This window comes from Limanda limanda, chromosome 3 (genome assembly GCF_963576545.1).
Source record: "Limanda limanda chromosome 3, fLimLim1.1, whole genome shotgun sequence".
Classification (NCBI taxonomy): domain Eukaryota; kingdom Metazoa; phylum Chordata; class Actinopteri; order Pleuronectiformes; family Pleuronectidae; genus Limanda; species Limanda limanda.
Window position 1 is genome coordinate 3,611,611 of NC_083638.1, and position 16,621 is coordinate 3,628,231.

Sequence of the window (16,621 nt, forward strand, 5' to 3'; positions counted from 1 at the left end):
GAGAGGACAAGGTTCAGAAACAGATCCTCTCCAAGTTACCCGATAAGTGCGGCCATTGATGTAGGAAGAGAGCAGGGAGAGAGCAGAGCCTGAGACACCCAGGTCCTGAAGGGAGGAAATAAGGATCTGGTGGTTCACTGAGTCAAATGCAGCAGAGAGGTCTAGAACGAGGAGGACAGAGGAGAGAGAAGCAGCTCTAGCAGTGTGAAGCTGCTCAGAGACAGCAAGGAGTGTGTGGGTGTGTTTGTGTGTGTCCAGGGCGTCCTTGAGACTCAGACGTCTCCTCGTTAATTCCAGCAGCATAACGACAATAAAGGAGCTGAACTCAGATTTAATGACAGAGTGTCGTCGGACGTCCAGAGTTTCCTTGGAAACACCTTCACTCTCTTGCCTGTCTCATCCTGATAGGCTATTGGTTGGAGCTCCTAGGGAGAAGGCGGGCCCTGATGTTCTAGCTAATCGGACAGGAGGAGTTACAGTTACAGCTTCCCAATCTCAAATCAAATAAAATAAAAGTTTATTGTCACATGCACCAATGACATCGGAGCAGTGTTCGTTCTTGTTCGTGCACCTAAGCCTTACCCACAGTCATTGTCGTTTTTGCCAAAGAGTTTCTTGCTACGCCACGTAAGTTGTTTTCTGTTTCCTCCTTGAGAGTGATTTTTTGTTTGTTAAAGTTTTCCAGTTTAGCTTTGTTTTGTGTTGTTTTGTAAACTGTTTTTCTTACTCCCTTTTGGAGCGATTTATGTTAAGAGAGATTTAGTTAGTTTGTTGAGCCTCCTGTTTAGGTGAGCCTTTTCTTTTGCCCCATTTATTAGTAGTTTGGTTTTCCTCCTTCAGGAGCGCTTTTGATTTCTTGCTCTTGCCATTTGTTTGTCCTCCTTCGGGAGTGGTTAATGTTTAAAAGCTTTTTCTTTTTCTAGTGTATGTTTTGTATTTATTAGGAAGTTCTTTTTCCCCAGTTATTGCTTGCCAAGTATTATATTATATTATAGATATAGTTAGTGAGATTTTCATAGCCTTCTTGTTTGTCACTCTGCATTGAGGTTCTGAAATCAATAAAGTTTGCTGGTACGTGATATTCTCTGCTTCTGAGTCCTCATTCCAGTCCAGGCCTGACACCTTTGAGCATTTAGTTTTTTTATCATCACATCAAGTTTAGCATAGATCGCTGAGTGCAGGATAATGACAACCCCGATTTTGTGGGAATTGTTTGCTATCTTGTAGAATAACCGGTTTTGTCACCAGCCTAAAACCAGGTGAGTGCACTCATGACAAGAGGTGAATTGAGTGCATTGGTGTTCTAATGAGGATCCACTTCTGATTCCCGGTATCATCTAGCATGAGATTTCTGTCTCATTTGATGTTTTTATTAAAGAGGTGGTGGAGGGCAGACTACTGGTGGTGAGGGCAAAGGTCATGAGGTTATGAATGTTTATGCTCCGGTCTCAGGACCCGACAGAGTTTTTTTTTTAAAGGATTTAGACACGGTTTTAAGTAAAAATGTATGATCTTTTATTTTTAAGGAGATTTTAATTGTACAGAAGATGATGTTTTAGACAGGAACCACCTGGAGCTCCACAGACAACGAAATGATCCTGTAAGGTGACACACTGAGGTCCATGGAAGAGCACAAGTGACATAGAAATGGTGAACAAACACATGCATTAATGCATTTATTGACATAATTGAAGAATCAATAAATGAATAGAGTATGTTGTAAAGTTGATCCTCTTTAGATTCGATATTTTTATGTGCAATGAGAAAGAATTCTAAAAATAACTGTGACACTTTCATCTGTCGATCATACACGTACAGTTAACCCATACATATGTTTGTTTTCTCTCATGTGTACGTAGACTATGTTTTATTGTTACGTTATCAATCTAAAAATTAATAAAATGCCATAGGAACTGATTTGATGCAATAGAATCATTATTATTCTCTGTTTAGTTGATGGAGGTTGATCGAGGCTTTGCATGATCCATGTTGGAGCCTTCAGTCAAACTTCCTGCTCCTTTTAGACGGAGTATAGTCAAGTTATTGTTAAAACATCTGACTTTTTTACCAGTATTTGATTCCCTGTTAAAGAGTCTTGAGGCTTCACTTTAACCTCCTGATATCCTCTCACTGATCAAACATGAGACATTGGACGGTCTTATTTCGTGCAACAGCCACCTTTCAAGTATATTTCAAAGCAACTTGGGAACATTGTTAAAAGGTTAATTGGAATAAAGGTTGGACATTTTTAAACAGGAAGTAGCTTGGTGAAGCACCTGTTATGGGAGGACGTCCTCTCTGTCCGGCCGTCCGTCCTCCAGGAACCTTCAATGCCATCTAGATCAGGGACAGATGCTGGATTCCATATTCAGAGAGCAGCGTGAAGTCTCTGTCCAACATCTTGTCTGTGAAGACCAGCCGCAGAGCCTCCTCTCCTGCACACACACACACACACACACACACTCAATACGAAATCTCGGCTAGGGCTCCAACATTGCCAGGTCCGGCCCTGGCACAGACTAAGACTACATAACGGTTAAACATGTGGATATGTCTATGTGGAAGGCAACAGAAATGATGTTAGATCATAAACTGCCTTTGTCTGCTGCCCTCTGCAGTTGTCCAAGTAAGACAAAAGTAAAAAGCCGCTTTATTAATTCAGTAATTGTAATGCCCTTTTAGAAACAGAGTGATAGGAATAGTTGGGATTTTTCTGTCTCAAGGGTTAGGCTTACCAAAGAGCACTGACGTCATTACATGAACATAACCCTGGGAATAGAGTCCTTCAATTGAAGATCTCGTGACTAGCCGAACAACAGTGGCAGCAAACTGGGACAACTACCAAACAACATTTTAAACCACAACAAACATGCCCAAAATATGTTTACTAATCCACAACAGACTAGGGCTATGTTGTAGCACTTGCGGGCCCGAGCACCTACACGTTGAAGCCTGTTGCGGTCGGTGGAGAGTGCGATCGATGACCAAGCGCACGTCTCCGCGTTGCATGCGTGTTGCTCACTGCGGCAAGGATAAACGCTTCACTTGCTGCGTCCGTCACACAATGTCGATGCTTGCCTGCTAATTGCTCATTACGCTCCACACTATCAATAGCACATCACACTGTGAAAATTGTATGTAAATCGAATGATAGTTGTAAAACAAAGCTTACTTCCTTTTGCCAGTAGGTGTCGCCATCACTATTATTACGCACAAACATATAGATCTGTTCAAGTAGGCACGCTGATGTAGCATGAGTAATTTTGTGTCAATTGGACAATGTTACCACAACTTAATATTTACACTGATCATAGGTGGCGCTATGACCCTGAACTAATATTTATATATGGAGCTGTTCAGATCAGAATTGTGATAATAGGTCAGTAATTCGGAGCCGGTTAGATAAAGTAGAGCGGATTACAAAGTACTTCCTGTTTAATGACGAATCAGTAGGTGGCGCTATGACACTCAGGAAATATTGACACATAGAGCTGTTCAGGCTTAGACTCTGATCATGTGACAGAAGTTTGGTAGTGATAGGACAATGCAGAGTGGAGTTATGACAATATCGTGTCCTTTGGCGAAGGATGATCCTTCGCCGCTCATCAATGTTTACACGATATGAGGAAATGTCACAATTCTGACCATGATCCAATGACTTGACTGAGCTGTTTTGAGCTGTATATTGTAAAGCAGCCATGAGCATTTCATCAAAGTATAAAACATGTCACTTCCTTTAGCCACCAGGGGGCCCTGTGATTTCAAGTCATAATTTCTATGTAGATGTCTTCAGGCCGGGACTCTTGTCTTAAATGTCTAGTTTGGACTCGATTGGACAATATATGTCAGAGATAGAGAACCTCGTGTTTTGATGGCGTTTAATCAAACTTCAAACGCCACGGTCACACGGCCTTAAAACCATATGAATATCTTCAGGGGGGGCGGGGCTGTTGATACATCTAGTTTGAGTGAGATGGAACCATGAACACGGAAGTTACAGGAATTTCGTGCTTCACGGCGAGTTGATGAACTTTAATGCCACGCCATTAATATGGCGTTTGACGAAAAGTCACAGTAATCTTATATCTTCATTATCAATGTCTTGAGACCCATTTGACACAGTTTGACATGATTGAGGTCATGGTTGAGGTGGCACCGGGGCGCAGCGCGGGCAGAGTGGAATCATGTTGTACCGGTTATGATCCTTCCTCAGGCATAGCCTTAATTAACATCAACATTGCATGCATCACGTCATGATAAATCAGCCTCTTGTGGCGCCCTCTCGACATTTTGCGCACAAGGCAACCGCCCATGTTGCCTATGCCAGGAGACGCCCCTGGTCGTACTGACGTGCAGACGATGACGTCCTGGTCGGTTCCAGTGGTTTGGGAGGGAACCTTCGACCCGGTTCTCCTCGACAGCCTCTACCAGGCGAAGAACCTCACCATCGCAGCCACTGTGTTCGCCGTGGGAAAGTAAGATGTCACAGTGTTTACTTGTCTACACCCCATGAACACAGAGTTTCTAGTTGGAGCTTTACCTGAAGGTGACTCCTCTCACCTACTCCACAGGTACGTTAGGTTCCTGAAAAAGATTCTGGAGACCATGGAGCAGCACTTCTTCACTGGTTTCAATGTGCATGTGTTCGTCTTCACTGACCAGCCAAACGAGGTGCCCCAAGTCAAAATGGCCAGCGGAAGACAGGTAAAGGAAGTGTGTTCCAAATAAGGTGAGTCCAGGTCAGCTGGACTCTGTCCGCCAGGTTTCTAAAAACAAGTTTTGCGAAAAGTCACAGTAATCTTATATCTTCATTATCAATGTCTTGAGACCCATTTGACACAGTTTGACATGATTGAGGTCATGGTTGAGGTGGCACCGGGGCGCAGCGGGGGCAGAGTGGAATCATGTTGTACCGGTTATGATCCTTCCTCAGGCATAGCCTTAATTAACTTGGAGAACCTGCTGCTTTTGCGGCTGAACAAATCCAACTGGTGGTGTTGTTGTACATACAGGATTGAATCCAAAGGTCTCAAGGTCTCTTCCAATAAAGGTTATTGATAACATTCCACTGAAGTTTGACTTTTTGCACTGTTACAATACTTATTGGCAACTAGTTATCATGTCTTCCGCTACATGAAACGCATGTTAATGCTCAGTAGTACACATATGGTACTTTAATGTATTTGCATTGTAATAAAATGTGATCATTTTCAATGGGCATATATGCAGCTGAAACGGTCCAATTAGACTGCAGCACGATGAAGCTCATACATCCTGGGTTGGAATAGAGGAGAAGGAGGCACTGCACGGTCGTGGACGGGGCTCAGACAAAGCGGAGGAGACAGAAAAAGAGAAGGGGGGGGGGGGGCGGGGGTAGGTGGGAGGAGAGCACTCGCGTGCCAACCCACACACACCCCGGCCTCTCTCACCTGTCTCATCCTGACAGGCTATTGGTTGGAGCTCCTATGGAGAAGGCAGACCCTGATGTTCTAGCCAATCGGACAGGAGGAGTATACAGCTGCCCGATCTCAAATCACATGCACCAATGACAGCGTCATGGGAGCAGTGAAATTCTTGTGACCTGGCAGGTCATACATCCTGGGTTAGAAACTAGATGGAACAAGGACAATACAGGGACTGATTAATTCCAGAGGACTTAGATCTACTAGATATTTGGAAATACCCACTGCTGGACCTGGATTTAGTGGACCTGATCTGGGCTAAGGATTCCGACCCTGTTGATCAGAACTATCCTGTTCTGATTCAGACATGGTTTTGTTGAAAATTAAAACTTGGGCAGTGATTCTGCTGTGTGTTCTGCTGCTGGGGTGAGTAATCTTACTTTTAACTTTTAAGTCTCTTAACAGACTGGCACCGTCGTATAACAGAACTTCTTATTATACACACTCTAGTTAGGGAACTGAGATCAGCCACTCAACTTCTCCTCGACAAACCACAGACAAAACTAGTAACAAGAGGAGATCGCGCATTCGTAGTGGCCGCCCCAAACCTGTGGAACAACCTACCATTTCATATTAGATCTGCCCCGTCTTTAACACTGTTTAAATCATTGTTAAAAACGCACCAGTTCTCCCAGGCTTTCTATTGAGTGTGTTTCAGTGCAGCTGATTTTATTTTTCATATCGTATTCTTATATTTTATTTAGTTCTATTATTTTTATTATTATTAATATTCTTATATATTTTTATTTTACATTAATAATTGTATTTTATTTGTATCACTTGAACTTTAATGTATGTTTAATGTATTACTTGAATTTTAATGTACCACGTTGTAACTGTCCTTTGGCCGTGCCACTCATCCTGTACAGGACTTTGGTCAACCAAGTTGTTTTAAATCAGCTGTATAAATAAAATTGACATTGACATTGATTCTGATGCTATTGATAGGATTGATAACACTGACTGAACTGTTTAATGATTGTGTTAATGTTTAAATCTACAGACTGTTGTACAGCTCAGCCTGGAATTCCAGCAGGTAACACACACCAACGAATGTTCCGTGTTTTAATATTAACTGATTAATTGATTGGTAGTTAAATAATTATTGATCTTGTGTTTTTGTTTTCTAGAGTTATAGATCCCGTTAAACAGAGTCAGATATTATCTACAAAAAGGTCAGTAATTCTTCATTTTTCTGTTCAGTTAGTCTGACAGGCTGTTTTGTGTCCTTCACACTTTCATTCTGTTTTAGTGATGTCACCTGCCTATACACTGTGTGCACAATTATTAGGCATTTTTATGTATATTTTCCAACTCCAAGCTGTATAAACTTGGATGCCCATTGGATTAAGCATATCAGATTATGTGTAATGAGGGAGGTGTGGCCTAAGGAGATCAACACCCTGTAGAGGGAGCTGGTAGTTTATAGGTCAGTTTGTGTCTTTGATCATCGTCGTACTCAGGGCCGGCCCTGGCAATGTTGGAGCCATAGGCAGATTTCAGATTGGCACACCCTCCCCAAACACGTATACACACACACACACACACACAAACATACACACACACACAAATTCCTTCCTACACTCCAAAGGTAACATTGATAACTTCGTAAAACGAGTTTACAAAAACAACGTTTTAAATGAAATACTGCATGTAGGCTATAAAAAACAATACAAACAATACAATTAAATAAAAAAAACAGTCTGAAATCTGCTGTACTGACAGCCGATAGCTATTCATTTTCACAAAAATAAACATAAATGATGTGCATTTCTCCGTGCCGGATCGGGGGGTAAATGATGCTGGTCTTCAAAGGTGACTGACCTGAACAAGCCTAAAGCCACCAGCCCCCCACAAGAGATTGTGTGCTTGTGTGTTTCTGTTTAGACACAATCCATTTTTCTGTGTTTATTCTGACCCGATTTGCTCACGGCGAGCCATCGCTGTAGATCGTGAGCCGGCCGCGTAGCATCCCGGCGCTTACCAGTACTTTGCTGCCGGAGCGAACAGCCCGATTGATTATCATGGGCACGGAAATGAGGAGTACAGCTTTTCGAGGCACTTTGAGGCGCTTCTGCCTCCGGTGTGTCTCCGGGGTTAGAGGAGGATGGTGATGTTACTGCATTGGTCAACATTGCATGTATCACGTCATGATAAATCAGCCTCTTGTGGCGCCCTCTCGACGTTTTGCGCACTAGGCAACCGCCGGTGTCGCCTATGCCAGGAGACGCCCCTGGTCGTACTGACGTGCAGACGATGACGTCCTGGTCGGTTCCAGTGGTTTGGGAGGGAACCTTCGACCCGGTTCTCCTCGACAGCCACTACCAAGCAAAGAACCTCACCATCGCAGCCACTGTGTTCGCCGTGGGAAAGTATGATGTCACAGTGTTTACTTGTCTACACCCCATGAACACAGAGTTTCTGGTTGGAGCTTTACGTGAAGGTGACTCCTCTCACCTACTCCACAGGTACATTAGGTTCCTGAAAAAGTTTCTGGAGACCATGGAGCAGCACTTCTTCACTGGTTTCAATGTGCATGTGTTCGTCTTCACTGACCAGCCAAACGAGGTGCCCAAAGTCAAAATGGCCAGCGGAAGACAGGTAAAGAAAGTGCGTCCAAATAAGGTGAGTCAAGGTCAGCAGGACTCTGTCTGCCTGGTTTCTAAAAACAAGTTTTGCTCCACCTCCAGCGGACAGTGAAAACAGTGCCCACCCTTAACCGTTGGCAGGATATCAGTGCTAGCAGGATGCTTCTGGTCCTGACCCTAATAGAGGAGGAGCTTCGTGACTACGCCGACTTCATCTTCTGTCTGGATGTGGACTCCGAATTCCACGGCCGATGGGGCACGGAGTCATTGGGAGATCTGGTCGGTGTGCTCCATCCAGGTCAGCAGAGAATCCTTTCTACTCTTAGTGTCAACATTATGGTTGTATATCGCACCCACTGGTGTGGTCCACAGTGTTGTGCAAGTTCACACCTCTCATGAACTAGTTCAAAGTTCAGTTCATACAAGTAAACATAAATAGTTCACGTTCATAGTTCACCATTTAAATTCTGAACGAGTTCATAGTTCAGTTCATTTCATAGTTTTAAGGTGGAAAGTGATAATGAAAGACTTAACTTGTTAAATAAAACCTTATCCATCACTACCCCTTGCCTTTACTGTCGAAATCTTTATCAGACAATGTGTAAAAATCCCTCAGATAATAATAAGGTGCATCGGATGTAGTCACTGAGTCTGCTTCTCTGCTTTCTCTTGCCATTTGTATATGAGACCGAGAGCTGTTGTGTTGCAGGTATGGCCTGCCCCTTTAAGGAAAGTGTGTATTGTGTGACGTAGTGCACCTGGGTATTGTGGGAAAAGACGCTAAAAGTGTGTGTATAACGAGAAGTGACGGACCACCTAGAGGTGAGCGAGTGTTGCTCCGGCTGTTTATCCGAGAAAAAAAGTGGCCGCATTCCAAGTAAAGAAACATCTCCTCCTCCTTATCCACGGAGCGGTCCGGACGGCTGGTTACCGGCCAGACAGCGAGCCAAGATAACCCGTGAGCTGAGCCGAGACACTGGCCAGAGAAGAAGACAATTGGAATACGTTGCTTGTTTGGTCTACATGTGTATGCGATGAATCATATTTAACGTAGTGCGAAGTCGAGTTAGTTGGTTTAGGTGAGGCTACATCGCGGACATTTTATGAGAGGAGTGTCGGAGTTACGAACAAGAAGTGTCTCGTGTTCGTTGGACTTTAATAAAGTTACACATAAAGAGAGAAGTTTCCTGCCGTCTATAAGCGAGGACGCTACAATATGAACGTGTTCACCGTTCAAATTCATTAGGGACACCTACTGTAGGGACACCTACTGTTGTGTAGTGAAATCCTAGTTTTACTCATTTGTGTGATAACAATGTCGGATGTGTTTTAGATTAAGCTACACTGAGCCAACAGGACCACTCAGCTGTACCATTCCAGATGAAGTCTCACCTTAATTTTTGGGTATGTTCTCAAGTTTTCCAACTTGTGTCTGCAGGTTACTACAAAAGTGACCGCAGCGGATTCCCCTATGAGCGGCGGCCAATCTCCAAAGCCTACATGGCTCCTGAGGAAGGGGACTTCTACTACTGTGGGGGGGCATTTGGAGGCAACCTGCAGGAGGTAGAACGGTTTTGCCAAACCTGCTCCATCAACTTTTGGGATGATCGTATAAAAGGCATCGAGGCAGCCTGGCAGGAGGAGAGTCATCTTAACAGGTGAGCAGAGTCACTAGAGCAGGCATCGACCCTGGTTAATATTGTAATGACTGTTTTTCCTGTTCCGTGGTTTCAGGTATATGTGGATCAATAAGCCCAGTAAGGTTCTGTCACCTGAGTACCTGTGGCAAGACTTTTTAGCCCGCAACCCTGAAATCCACCTCATCAGGTTCTCTGGAATTGTGAAGAACTACGCAGAGATCCGACCGAATGTCTGAGAGAACCAGACTACACCATACGGACTGTGAAAGTCAGCTTTGTAGTCCTGCCTCATTTTCTGTATAGTGTAGAAAAGCACTTAAAGTAAAAATTAGTAGACATGGGGGTTCAGGGGGCATAGGGTCCTGGTCTAGACCTGGCCTGGTTTGGCCTCTGCCGATTTTGTTTGGGTTTTCACCTGTCAGTTTGAATAAAGTTGATGACACTTCTCCACTTCCTTAAGCGAGATTTTCTCAGATACAAATGCTGCCATCTTCTGGTGATGATGTCATTTCCAGTCAGAGTCAGTTCAGTAGTGATCATGGTGTCAAGGTCCCGCCCATACACACTCTTAACCAATCTTGAGTCAGTGTCTGCTGTCAATCACGACGTCTGATCCATTTCTTTATCATATAATAACTAATTCAAATCAAAATGATAAAAATCATTTGAACAGAGATCATCAGTTTCTGAAAATGAGAGAAAGAGCATGTTCCACAAAGACAGGAAGCTGTGTGTGTGTGTTCAGACCTTATATACAAGTAAAATACTCTGACTAAGTTTGTCTCTCCCTCTCTCTCTCTCTCGCTCTCTCTCTCTCTCTCTCTCTCTCTCTCTCTCTCTCTCTCTCTCTGAGAGCTGGTGGCGGTAAATGAAAGGTTTGCCCAATTTTGTTCTTTATGTTGGTTATTTTGGTATATATATTGATGTGCATTAGTAGTAGGCATGACGTTGGCTTATTATTAATAATCATGAAATATGATTATTAAAATAATTAAAATTATTTATGAAAAATAATTAAAAATGATAAAGCTATCAATTAAGAATAATACAATTATTAATTAGAAATGATACGGTTATCAATTAGAATAATTAAATCATTAAGAAAAACAATAACATTATCAATTAAGAATAATACAATCTGTAATTATAATTTATCAAAGACAGGACACCACCCTGGTATCAGGGACCAACAATCAATCTGTAAAGATCAGTCTCAGTTTATAAAAGTTCAATTAATAACATCAATATTTAATTACAACGATATATGATGAGCAATGAAGGGTTTAATTTCGAGCACAGGCTATCATAATCCAGCTGTATTCACATACATATGCACAAATAATCACTAGAATTTATTAAAAAAGGTAACAACAATTATGTCATAAAGTCAATGATTACTATTCTCACAAAACTCCACTATATCACAAATACAACAACATCTGCACTTATCACGATTTATAACACACACATGTAATACCGATGGTATATCTATGTGTGTGTGTGTCTCTATGTATGTGCGTGCCTCGGTCGTGGTCCATCACTATCCGATGCCAACGTGACAAAGGATCCTCCATTACCACTACGATCAGCCCGCACTATATAGAAACCGCCATACTGGATCCACCATTGCGACCTCTGATGCGCGATCCACAATAGTAATCCATGGTGCGGCCACAGCTGTGGCCGTGCATCTGCGGGCGCTAAGGCACAGAAACTCCGGGGAAGGGGTCAAGTTAGTAACATGTACTGATCAGATAAGAATTACTTTGATGTGATAGGGATGGAGAAAAGGAAGGAGAAGCTGGAAAGAGAAGCTCCGTGTGTCATGTGTCATAAATTCCCTTTGCGTCTTAGCGTCATCAGGGGTTTTTGCCTTTTAATCAATGATACAATGATACAGGCCGAACTTGAGGGTACACTGAGGCTCAAGGTAAATCTGACTGGCTACTGGTTTGTAGTATGATGAAAACCATGTGGCCCACTCAGTAGATCAGACATCAATACCTCTATGCCTTTTTAAACTAAATGCTTCCTATTTTGGAACATAGGACGAGTTACTCTCTGCCACACTAATTAGCTCTAACTATAAGCTTTATCAAAAAGGAAGGTTTTAAGCCTACTCTTAAACGAAGAGATCGTGTCTGCTTCCTTGCTTGATGGCTAAAAGCTCTGGCTCCTACTCTACTTTTAGAGACTTTAGAGACAACAAGTAAACCTGAGTTCTGGGAGCAGAGTGCTCTCGTGGGTTGATAAGGTACTAACAGCTCTTTAAGGTAAAAAGGCGCCATATTATTAAGGGCCTCGAAAGTGAGGAGGAGAATTTTAAATTGTATTCTAGATTTAACAGGAAGCCAGTGTAGCGATGCTAATACTGGAGAAATGTGCTCTCTTTTCTTGGTTCTCATCAGGACACATGCTGCAGCATTTTGGAACAGCTGCAGAGTCTTTAACGACTTGCTGCTGGAGCCTGATAATGATGAATTACAATAGTCCAGTCTCGATGTAACAAAGGCGTGGACTAGTTTTTCTGCATCTTTTTGCGAAAGGACATGTCAGATTTTTGAGATATTACGCAAGTGGAAAAAGGCCGTCCTAGAAATTTGTTTTAAGTGACAATTAAAGGACAAATCAGGATCGAAGATCACTCCCAAGTTCCTGACTGTGTCATTGGAAGCAAGGGCAATGTCATCTAGCGCAGCTTCATCATTAGATAATGTCTCTCTAAGGTGTTTAGGGCAGAGTATTATAACCTCCGTTTTATCTGAGTTTAATAAGAGAAAATGGTGGTTTTTCCCACTAGATTTGGAGTCAAAATGGCCGACGGACCACGTGGCTTGGAGTGGAATGGACCTGACGTAACAATGCAGCCGGGAAACGCTGGTTTCGTCACGACTAGCTTTGCACGGGACAAAAATAGACGCAGCGGTTTTACACAATCGTACACTCAAATAATGACACGCTAATTATTACAACTAGTCTCTGCCCAGACATAAAAGCCTCTTACTAGTTGTTGCTCCGGTTCGTTCGTGTGCGGGCGGCGTGGATTCCGGAAAGACCAGTGAAATGTTTTTGTGGCCTCGAAAGCTCTGCTCCGCTGGTTCGGTTGGTGACAACGGGAATCAGCGCTGGGCCGAAAAAGAGAGAATTCGTCTCTTTCTCCTTCGACGGAATGAACTTTGTCCGTCTGCAGGTATTAACCGCTGTGGAGCAGCTGTTTGTGGATCGAGGAAAAGTCTCTGTGAGCTCGGCCTGCAAGGGAAACTTTCTCTGCCGCAGGCTTTTCAAAGTAGAATACAAAGAGTATTATCAAAATAAAAGCGTAAACTTTAAGATAAAACTAAATTAAATTAAAACAAACGTCTGAGTGATTGCTCCGTGGAGGAGCGCAGCCTGGCCGTGGGGGGGGGGGGGGGGGGTGGTCGGGCACAGCAGCATGAAGTCCGCTGCGAGGATGAACAACGCAGTTGTCATGTTTCTAGACAGCGTAGAGAAGGTGAACACGGTGGTGGCGAACGGGATTGAAGTGAACGATACGTTCGTATCTGTTCTGCCTCTCGCCACACCGGCGGTTAAAGTGACTCGGTCCAACGTCCCCCCGTTTATCAGAGATGAGACATTGTTAAGAGAACTATCGAGACACGGTAAGGTAGAGTCTCAGGTAAAGAGAGTGTCCTTAGGATGCAGGTCCCCTCTGTTAAGACACGTGGTGTCCCACAGAAGACATCTTTTTATGATTCTGAACAACAGGACTGAGGACCTGAACCTGGTGTTCAAACTCAGAGTGGATGAGTTTGATTATATGATTTTTGTAACATCTAACAATACAAAGTGTTTCAGCTTTGGGAAGGAAGGACACCAGGCTAAAGTGTGTCCACAGAGAAATAAGAAAGCTGACACTCAGGAACAACAGTAGGGGACAGGGGGTCCAGCAGGAGGGACAGGCGAGTGAGGAGGAACAGGAGGGGACAAGTGGAGTCCAAAAGGTAGATCAGGTGTGTGAGTAGGGGACAGGGGAGGTCCCAAAAGAGGTTCAGGGGTCTCATTTATCACCGTTGCGTACGCACAAAACGGGCCTGAAACGTGCGTACGCCACCTCTCACGCCAACGTTGGGATTTATAAAAACAAACTTGATGGGAAAATGTGCGTATTTCTACGCAAACTTAGACCCACTCTTACGAGCGTTTTGGGGAGACGGGAAAATGGCGACACAGACGCGAGGTGGTGAACTGCAGCAGATTATTGATCCAATTCATAATTTACATTAAAACCGTAAAACAGTTTTTCTCACGCGACGTATCTGTTCCACACGAGCCTTTTAATTAAAAAAATATAAAACAACTTTAAGCAAATAAGGTTCAGATTCGATTTAACGGCAGAGGTACGGTGCCGAGTCATTAATAGGTTTTAATAATATCTTCTAACACTGTGCGTGTATCATCAGATCGCTGCAGTGAACGGGACTGAGCCAGAGAGAACACAGAGCACAGAGCACACTGGAGATTACTTATAAGAAATGAGGGAACTTTCCAAATAATATCCCAGAGGAGCTGAGGATCCACTGATGTGAGGGAATCGGTCCGATGCTCTAAATAAATAAATACTGCCGTGACACCGGTGCGGGGTTCTGCTCGATGTGTGCATGTGAATGAAAGAACGAGGGGGAAGCGAGGGTTCAGCGATCTCTGATCTCACACAGTGTGTTCTCCACAGCAGCAGCAGAGTATCAGTGTATTTTCTTTACTAGTGACATCACTGCTGTCCCATAAAGTCGCTCTTCACCTCCACCTCACTAACAGACATCTTGATGTCAGTGTCAGAAAGTTTCACTTCCTCTTCACATCGCTTGATGCGGTGACTCCGTCAGGACTCACGGTGGAAACCCATTGGTCAACGGCATTATTTAATATTCACGCCGTGCTTTGTATTGACCATTTATGGTTGAAAGTGGGCGTGTGGAGGGCAGATTTGGAGGCAGATCCACGTACGAACGTTTCCAGGTGGACTGTGATTTTTAAAGCGAACATTGCGTTCAGGTGAGCTTGCGCACGGTTTTATAAATCACAATTATCTTTTGCGTACGCCATTTCCGGATTTTGTAAGTACGTACACTTTTAGTATGAAACCCACGCACTCTTTTATAAATGAGACCCCTGGTGAGTGAGGAAGGACAGGAGGGGACAGGGGAAGGGGGGTCTAACAGGTAGATCAGGTGAGCGATATTGACATGGAGAGCGATGAGGAGGTGCTTAAAGAGTTCCTCAACAGAAAAGAAAGACCAGGAGCAACAGTGGAAGCTCAAAAGCAAAAAAAGGGACAGTGAAGAAAGGAAGGAGAGGAAGCAGAGTCTGAGTCAAGCATGGAGACCGACTCTGCTGACAGTGAATCCTCCCACTTCAGGGCAGGAAGCCAGAAGAACTCAAGAAGCTACAGTGAGGGGAAGATGGAAGTGTTTCTCCAGAAAACAAAGAACATGAAGGGATTGAAAGTAAAGGATTACTTCTCTGATAAAGAACAGTTTTCAAACTCTGCCCAGCTGCACATGAGCAGCAAAGGCAGAGGAGGTTTCACTGACCAGGAGATGTATAGACTCAAGAAGATTGTTCAAAAAGTTAGGCAAGAGAAAAATAATGATGATGATGAATAAAGTTTTACACCCTGATAACCAATCAGTCCTGTTTTTGTGTGGGTTTTTATTATTTTACAACATGAGTCTTTTAAACATTAGCTCGTTGAACATAAACACTGTGAAGAGGTCTCTGATGTTCCAGCAAATGAAACTGAAAAGAACTGGAGTGACGTTCTTACAAGAAACACATAGTGACTCAAAAAATGAGAATGACTGGAAAAGAGAGTGGGAGGGGCAGGTGGTCCCGAGCCACCTAAGCACAACCAGTGGGGGGGAAGTGGAAGTGGAGGAAGTGGTGGAGGGCAGACTACTGGTGGTGAGGGCAAAGGTCGAGCAGTTTTATTTTGTTGTTATGAATGTCTATGCTCCGGTCTCGGGACCAGACAGAGTCTGTTTTTTAAAGGTTTTAGACACGGTTTTAAGCAAAATAAAAGAAGATGATTTTTTATTTTAAGGAGGAGATTTTAATTGTACAGAAGATGATGTTTTAGACAGCAACCACATGGAGCTCCACAGAGCATCACAGAGTGTTCTGAGTCAGCTGCTGCAGGCCCATGATCTGTGTGATGTTTGGAGAAGAATGAATGACAATAAGAGACAATACACCTGGACTCATGGCCGAGGGAATCTCGTTTCCATGGTGAGGTTGGACCGGTTTTATTGTTTTAAACATAGTTTTAGCATCTTCAGAAAGTGCAGTATACTTCCTGTTGGTTTTAAGGATCACGCGCTGGTTGTGCGCAACGTTTTTATCTCTAAATTAAAGTCCAGAAGTGCATACTGGCATTTTAACACGTCTCTTTTATGTGATGCACATTTTAAGGATGTTTTTAAGTTTTTTTGTAGCGGTTTTAAAGTAAAAAAAATATTTTATCTCTTTAAAACTGTGGTGGGACAGTGGGAAGGTTGAAAAAAAAGCATCTCTGTCAACAGTATACCCTCAATGTTACAAGAGACATAACCAGATCTATGGAGGATCTAGAATTTAAATAGATTCCACTGGAAATCGAGATCATATTAAAGATCTCAAGTCAAAAAAATCTGGTCATACAGACCTACTGGGCACGAAGGCTCAGCGAGCACTGGTCAGGTCACGGTTCCAGACGGCTCATCCTACCTGGTTTATGTGCAGTTCATATTTTATAGTCAGAGTTGTTCATAAAAATCAAACTGACTTTTCTTTATTGCTGTTCATGTGTGTGGTTTATATATAAATGCGTTCCAATGATTCACTCAAATGCTTTTACAGTTTTTTTATACCTTCCATGTCGGCTATTTCAGAGGTCTGTTAAGCAATCGATACA

The 16,621-nt window shown here is 43.2% G+C and overlaps 1 protein-coding gene across 1 annotated transcript; it reads left to right on the forward strand.

Annotated features, from left to right (window-relative positions):
- The first annotated feature begins 4,318 nt into the window (after positions 1 to 4,318).
- Positions 4,319 to 9,926, forward strand: LOC132998938 (globoside alpha-1,3-N-acetylgalactosaminyltransferase 1-like). Its single transcript, XM_061068691.1, has 5 exons — positions 4,319 to 4,475; positions 7,931 to 8,063; positions 8,153 to 8,348; positions 9,489 to 9,708; positions 9,785 to 9,926. The coding sequence occupies exons 1-5, from the start codon at positions 4,321 to 4,323 to the stop codon at positions 9,924 to 9,926; spliced, it is 846 nt and encodes a 281-aa protein (XP_060924674.1). The 5' UTR covers positions 4,319 to 4,320.
- Positions 9,927 to 16,621: the final 6,695 nt, after the last annotated feature.